The 8,239-nt window shown below is 32.5% G+C and overlaps 2 protein-coding genes across 2 annotated transcripts; one reads left to right on the top strand and one right to left on the bottom strand.

Moving 5' to 3' along the window:
• Positions 1-4,990, top strand: LOC123706409 (Golgi apparatus protein 1). The gene is made up of 7 exons (XM_045655677.1): positions 1-945; positions 1,063-2,762; positions 2,849-2,996; positions 3,556-3,779; positions 4,129-4,312; positions 4,584-4,690; positions 4,774-4,990. The coding sequence occupies exons 1-7, from the start codon at positions 192-194 to the stop codon at positions 4,936-4,938; spliced, it is 3,282 nt and encodes a 1,093-aa protein (XP_045511633.1). The 5' UTR covers positions 1-191; the 3' UTR covers positions 4,939-4,990.
• Positions 4,984-6,759, bottom strand: LOC123706417 (DNA primase large subunit-like). Its single transcript, XM_045655689.1, has 2 exons — positions 5,480-6,759; positions 4,984-5,245 (listed from the first exon to the last, which is right to left on the bottom strand). Exons 1-2 carry the CDS (start codon positions 6,708-6,710, stop codon positions 5,004-5,006), a joined length of 1,473 nt encoding a protein of 490 aa, XP_045511645.1. The 5' UTR covers positions 6,711-6,759; the 3' UTR covers positions 4,984-5,003.
• Between the last annotated feature and the right edge of the window lie 1,480 nt (positions 6,760-8,239).

Here is an 8,239-nt window from a genome sequence, read left to right on the forward strand (position 1 = left end):
AGCTTGTATATTTTTTGCTGATATTGACTTTTTCATAAACTGAATAAAATGTGATAGCGAAATATATCTTGAACAAGTAATAAGTGGTTACAGAACAAAAGTATTTTTAGTATGTGCAGTGCTACGCAATTGTAATAATATTTTAAAAGAAAAAAATATATAACAACGCAAACTTTAACCGGTACTTTAAAATGATCTATTCTAGAATTATTTGTGTTCTTGTGATATACTTACTAAATTGTTTTATATGTGCTCAGTCCTTTGGAACTTTTAAATCTGCAAGAGAACGATACAGAGCAGATTTAGGCGAGTGTGGGCCGTTTGAAAAACAATGTTCACATTTGGACGATGATTTAGCCCTACTTTCTTGTGCACTCAATATAACACACAGTAATAAAACGCAGTTACCGTTTATTTGCCAACATAAAATATGGTTACATCAATCAGAACTCTTGGACAATGTTTTTCTTGAAAGCAAAATAAAAACATCTTGTTCGAATGAACCAATCATTTTAGATTGCTTGAATTCTGTAGACAATATAATTGACTGTGTTTTAAAACGTAAACCAAGTGTCAAGGATAAAACTTGTTGGAAAACAATAAACAAAATTGAGTCTTTAATATTTAATGATTGGCAAATAACCAAAAGTTTTTTGAAGAATTGCTTTGACGACATACAAGCATTATCATGTGGGCGAATACCCCCAGACCCAAGAAGTCTTTCTCAAATGCACACATTAAAATGTATTCAAAACCATGAACAAAGTTTGAAACCTGAATGTCAATCTGAAATTACAGTACTTCAGGAGATGAAATATAGTACCCTCCAAATGGATAAATTAGTATTTGCTGCATGTAATTTAGATCAGAAAAACTTTTGTCCTGATGAAGTACCTGGAACTCTTTCAATGTATAAATGTCTGATTAGACATAAATATGAGAATGGTAATAGTTGAATTTATTTAACAAATAATTATTTATTATTTTTTTTTTTATCTTGAATTATAGTAAGTTTAGGTTAGTTTAGAAAATTTAAATTATGTATATATTTTCTATTTTTAGGTATGTCAAAAAGATGTCAGGACCAACTATTTTATGCTCAAAGGAATATAGTAATGAACTATAGAATGAGTAAAGGTCTGGTTAAATCATGTAAAGAAGACATAAGAAAATATCATTGTCGTAAAGGTGTTGTTGATGACAAAGATGTGCGTCTTGCTCAAATTTTGCTTTGTTTAGAAAATGTGGCAAGAAATGAGTCATTGAGAGTAACACCAGAATGTATTTCTGAAATGACAGAACATAGAAAGATGCTCATGGATGATTACAGACTTTCACCTGAGCTAATGCAAAATTGTGCAAATGACATTACAACTCTGTGCAAAAGTGTTGAAACTGGTGGAAAAACCATACACTGTCTTATGGAACATGCAAGACCAAAAAGACGTAAGGACAAAAGAATAAGCTTAGCATGTCAAAAATCTTTGGAAGTATTGATTCAAGAGGCAGATCCAGCTGAAGACTGGAGGGTAGATCCTATTTTACGTAAAGCATGCAAGCCTGTTGTTGATAGAGCCTGCAGAGAGGTTAATGGAGGCAATGGTAGAGTTATGTCCTGTCTAATGGAAAAACTGGGTACTGCACAAATGAGCTCAGATTGTGAAGCTGCTTTGATACAGATACAATATTTTGTGTCAAGGAACTTCCAATTAGATCCACAGTTGTACAAAGCTTGCAGATATGATGCAGTCACTCAGTGTAAAGCTAAATTGCAGTGGGCTGATGCCAGTGAGCATCAGTCACAAAAGGATCCACTAATTCTCCCTTGCCTATATAAATATGCTTATGAGTCTGAGTTGAAAGGAATGTTGCTACCAGCATGTGAACAACAAGTCAGAAGAGTAATGCAACAAAGGGCAATAAGTGTTGACCTACTCCCGGAAATAGCTGATACTTGTATAGATGACTTGGCAAATTTATGCTTCGAAAATACAGACAAAGGTGAAGAAATTCAATGCCTGCAAAGCAAAATAAAAGAATTGGGACCCAAATGCAGGGAGATAGTCACAAATTTTACAGAAACTCAAAGTGGTCACATAGAACTAAATGCAATAGTTAGTTCTAATTGTAGAGTACCTATAGAAAAATTATGTTCGTCTGAATTGAAGACTAAGACTGAAATGGATGATGGCATTTTAGATTGTCTAATTAGACGAAAAAGTGATCCAGAAATAAAAACAAATTTAAAATGCAGGGCTGCTATTGAGCATGAACAATTGATCTCATTGAAAAATTATAGGTTTACAAGAAAATTTAAAAATGCATGTAAGTCTTATGTATTAAGGTTCTGTCCCAAAGCACAAACAAAAAGCCAGGTTGTGTCTTGCTTGAGTGAAATAGTGAGAAATGATACGATAAGTAAAAGAAAACATACAATTTACAAGGAATGTCGCCAACAATTAAGAAGTCAGCTCTTTCAACAAAAGGAAAATGTGGATTTAGATCCTGAACTTAAAGAAGCTTGTAAGAAAGACCTCTTTGAGCTATGTCCTAGAATCCCACATGGGGAATCAGCAGCTTTGGAATGCCTACAAACAGCAAAAACGAAACTAAGCGAATCTTGTCGAAAAGCTATATTTGTTGTAAGAAAACAAGAATTCACCGACAATGCAATTGATTATCGTCTTGTCACCACTTGTAGTGATATGATTGATTTGTATTGCCATAACACTGATCCCTCCACTTTACTGGATTGCTTGAAGGTTAAACTCAAAAAACATCATAATATTATATTATTACTTTTAGACTAGCAAAATGATTGTTAATTCAATATTCATCTAATTTTTAGGCTCATCGAGAAGCAGCAGACTTTGATAAGTCCTGTAAATATGTTGTGACGAATAGAATGATCGAACAAAATATGGATTATCGTTTCAACAATAATCTTCAGAATGCTTGCAAGGGAGATATACAAAAGCACTGTTCACAAATTATTTGTAAGTATTTAATTATTTAAAAAAAGCTAATTCATAAAAGATGAATTTCTGACATATTATCGAGGTTTCCGCCCGCGGCTTCGCCCACGCAGTCAAAGAAAAACCCGCATAGTTCCCGTTCCCGTGGGATTTCCGTGATGAAAAGTAGCCTAGATGTCCTTTTATCGGGTATCAAAATATCTCCATACCAAATTTCATGAAAATTGGTTCAGTAGTTTAGGCGTGATTGAGTAACAGACAGACAGGCAGAGTTACTTTCGCGTTTATAATAATATTAGTATGGATTTTTAACCGACTTCAAAAAAAAGGAGGAGGTTATCAATTCGGCCGGTTTGTTTTTTTTTTTTTTTTAATGTATGTACACCGATTACTCCGAGGTTTCTGAACCGATTTACGTGATTCTTTTTTTGTTCGATGCGGGATGGTGTCGAATTGGTCCCATAAAAATTTGATTCGGATAGGCCCAGTAGTTTTTATTTTAGGTATTTGTAAATTTTGCAAGTGCAAGTTTGAAGTCGGTTGTTTTTAACGCAGTTATCACTTGTTTATTTTATTTCAGTAAACGAACCACAGGAGGAATTACAAGGCAAAGTCTTATATTGCTTAAAAGAGCAATTTAGAGCTTCGAAACTTGAAAAGGCGTGTGAAAATGAATTGGCCAATGTACTCAAGGAGCAAGCATTGAACTACCGTCTTGATCCTCTCCTTGGAAAATTATGTAAAGCGGAAATACAGACGATTTGTGCCATCCCAAATGATTCAATAACTAATTCTGATGGACAGGCAAGTGTTATATAGTTGAGGTTGAGCTATGTCGCGAATTTAGAAGTTTTCGCGTAAGAGTAACAAGAATATGTCCATACATTCTTACAAACTATTACTTTTATCTCTAGTGGGATTATTAGGATATTGCACTAATTTTTATTTATCTTGCCAGTAAACATTATCAGCCATAAAGGTATCTGCTAGGTTTAAGCGCTTAAAATTCATTACGAAAATTACCGATAACGAAACACGTTTTATTTTATTTTTGAATGAAATTGATAGTTCTAGTAGTTGCTATTATCATTTATGTATTTCTTTTTGTTATTCCTTGAATTATGTTATGATAAACAACATTCTTTCCCTACAGGTAGAAGAGTGTTTAAAAAATGCTCTTTTAAATCGTAAAATTGTATCGGCTGAATGTAAAAGAGAAGTAGTACAAATTATTGAAGAAACTGAAGTGGATATAGAAGCCGATCCGCTACTGGAGCGAGCTTGTGCATTAGATTTGCTTAAATATTGTAAAGATCTGGAGCATGGCTCTGGTAGACGTAAGTATAATTAATAGAGAATACGCCATTATTTTTTTTTTAAATAAAGAAACATCCAAAATCTAGTGGTATATTTTTATGAGTGTTCAGTATCATCAGTTGCTCTATAGTTGAAATTCGACCTTAACTATAAAATCAGCGTACAACAGCTTTTATGTGTGTGTCAAATACATATTGTGATTTGGGTGTAATAGTTTTTTATGCTTGATAATAAAGTATTAATTTTAGAAAAAAGTACACTTACACATGAAATTAATATTAATTTTTTCAGGTTTGAAGTGCCTAAAAATAATACTCAACGACGGTAATAGAAAACTTGAAGCAGAATGTGAAAAAGAATTATCCAGTAGGCTAGAAATGTACAGATATGTTGCAGCTGTAAGTAATGGATTACTTTACTCAATACCTTTTTAGTTTAGTTTACTGAATCTGATGTTTTAATATTAATTTAATTATTTCAGGTAAATGTTGTTGAAAATCTGGGTGATGTGTACAATGAAATTTCAACATCGCCATCAAAAAAATATTTCTTAGTTGTAGGCTTCTCAATTATAGGTTTAATTTTTATATTTGGTTTGTATTGCGGCAGAGTAACAAAGAAAGCTATGTATGTAAAAAGGAAATAGATAAAATAAGTATATAACTCAATTTAGTATTAATAAAGAAATGACTATCATGTATAAGTATTTTATTAAAAATTTTCATCCAAGTCCATTTCTTCTATATTGCTTTGCTCATTCTTGATGATAGGTTTGCTTTCCTTTTTCGGTTCCAATTTTATGCCGCCTTTAACTATTTTTTGACTTTCCTCAAAGTACTGGTTGGGGTGATTTATCCCTAAACCAAGATCAGAGTTGTGCACTGCATCAAAGTATTTACTGCATGCTATTTGATAATGACCTTTCTTTGCCATTTCCACAACTTCATTGATTGCTGAAACAATAATATAAATAAAAAATTGAAAAAAATAAATACTTGCAGGATCTAAACATTTCATGTTATGACAATACCAAATGAATTAAAATTATCCAAGTGAATGTATTATTAAAATTGGTTCAGTTGTTCAAACCCCAAGCAAACAATAAATATAAAAAAAGTTATAAAAATTACTAATGCCTGAAATGAATAATATTTTGAAACCATCTCCATTTACCAATATAGATTTACCTTGACCATCATATCCATATCCTTTTAATTTGTTTTTTAAATTACTTGCATCACAGTGTTTAAATGGACAGCCATGGCAATCACCAGGACCCACATTGCCATTAATAATTCTTAAGCAATTTAATGGGGAGTAATTCTTTTTACTACCCTCTTTACCATAATTGAATCTGACATTATAAGCATACTGCTTTTCAAACTTATCTAAATCCATTATCTTTGTGAATTCATCCCGCCAGAACTTTAAGGAGTCTTCTAAGGTCACCCCTATGCCCTTAAGGAACAAACCATACTGAAATCTGCCTCCATGTTTCAAATGATGAGCTGATCTTAGATTCTCATGCAGTTGGCGCATACATAATGGGAATGACTTAACTGAGAGTGAATCAATACTTTCAATGGGAATAGCAGCTTTAGAATCACTATAGTCATTTCCTGCATAAGACTGATGCAATCCCTTCAATAAACAAACTAATCTTTCATCCTGTTCTATTTCACTTAAATGATGGTATGCAATTGCAAGACTTTGTTTTAAGTGTGCTCTATATTGTGCTGTTAATACAGATATGAAGTCTTTATGTGGAATGTATGCATACCCTCCTTTTATATAAACCTTCCTAGCTCTGACTAAATCAAGAACTTCATAAAATTTTACTTTGTAAAATTTCATATTATCAATGTTTTGATGGTGGGTTGATTCCCTTAGATTTATAATAACTTCATTTTTTTCTTCATCAGATATATTTGTATAATACAGATGGTTTAGGGTGAAAAATTTATCAACAGCATCACTGTTCATGGTCATAAACCGCATCCTGAATAATTCTAATTCCCGTGAAATAAACCAACGCCTGAGTTCTTCAGTTCTGCAATAGGCAAGTCGAAGTATAAAATGAGCTATATGATCTTTGCGTCTTGCTTCTAAATCTACTTCTGATATGCCACAAGCGGATTTTTCACACAACCTAACATAGTACTTTATTCCTTGGTTCCGTAATTCACTTATAACGAATTCGTTCCATTCATCAGAATACATTCGCAGACCTTTTAAAGTAGTTGCAGTAGCTAATGTTCTTAATAATGTAAGCCTCTCTAAAGCTAAAGTTTCAAATTCTTGCAAGCTTATATCTTCAATAGGGGGAACTTTATACATTTGTAAATCATGGGGATATGTTTCTATGCGACTTCCTGTCACTGCAGATTTCACAGACTTTCTTTTTATTTTGAAATCCATTTTGAAAACACTTGATAATCCTTGAACTATGTTTTATTATGATAACGAATTTTTATTTTTTAACTTTACTGATAGACCAACAGTCAACACAGTATAGATCAATTCGCGCCAAATTAGTTGACAGTTGAACAAAACAATGTCATATGACAATTGACATTGACGTTAAAGTACCTACTTATTAATATAGACCAGGGATGTAACGGAGGTAGTTTTATCGGAACCGAAATCGGAATCGGAGTTTTCAAATTTGGTTTATCGGAATCGGAATCGAAATCGGAATCGAAATCGGAGGCAGGGTCAGTTTGTTTAAGGACAAATAAAACATGATTTATAGTCAATTCTTTTCATTTTTATTTTTTATTATATAAAATAAAAAACAACTGTGAAAAAAATTGGCATAATTCCAAATGAACAAAAGATAAAATTAATGAATTTAAAGTTTAATTAAAATTAAAACCCAAAGTAGCGTGTTACATTTGGTGACATTACAATAAATGAACAATAGCTAAAGCAAATTAAATCAAAATAGACTCCAAAAGTAACACAAAAACAGATCACTTTCATTGATAATAAGCCGCAAAAATAAAAACAATTATCTATAACCTATAAACGTGTCTTGGGCGTAACAAATAATAACAAGTGAAAAAATAATTGATGTTAGAGTGCACGTAGTGGGGGTCGGGGGATTCCCCGCGCGACATGTATGAACCTGTTCGGCACAGGCCGTCGCGCGCCGCCCGCTTTGTTTCGTTCGACCTCCGATTAACATCCGATACAAAAGTATCGAAGTCGGAACCGAAAGTGTAATAATAATCGGAAGTTCCGACTTAACGGAACCGGAATCGAAGCTCCGTTACATCTCTGATATAGACTATAATTAATATCTCTCCATAATTATTCTACCATCAGAATGAAGGTATCAAGCTGTGGTATCAAGGCACTACCGGGTGCACACCGGGTGTGGGTGGCATCGATTTCTAGTATTTCTATGAATGATCTACAGGGTGTAATCGTTAAGTGTGCACAAGCGATTATTCCGTAACTATTGCAGATATCAAAAAACTTTAAACTGATGAGTAAAAGGCCATAATCAATTTTTAAAAATAAAACGAGAAATAACCAAAAATGTTACATTAAATGCTCCCATACATTTTGTATTCATAGCAGATTTTCGAAGTGACGTCCTTATTGTGCAATACAATGAGGAGGTCTAATTACAGTTTCTAAATGAACTTCCCTTCAAATTTGCGAAGTAATTAAAGCAGAAAACCAAAAAAACAAAGAAAAAGCTCTTTCATACTAAATGTACATGGGATATTCATATCTCATACTAAATGTATGGGGGGTTTAAAGTTAATTTTTAGATATTTCTCGTATTATTTTTAAAAATTTATTATGGCCATTTTACTCATAGTGTTTATTGTTTTGAAGTTAATTATTTTTTTTATAATTAACATAATATCTATTTATAATTTTTATTTGTTTCCAAGACATTACATGGTTACATTCATGGAAATATATATAGTATG

Source organism: Colias croceus, chromosome 3 (genome assembly GCF_905220415.1).
Source record: "Colias croceus chromosome 3, ilColCroc2.1".
Taxonomy (NCBI): domain Eukaryota; kingdom Metazoa; phylum Arthropoda; class Insecta; order Lepidoptera; family Pieridae; genus Colias; species Colias croceus.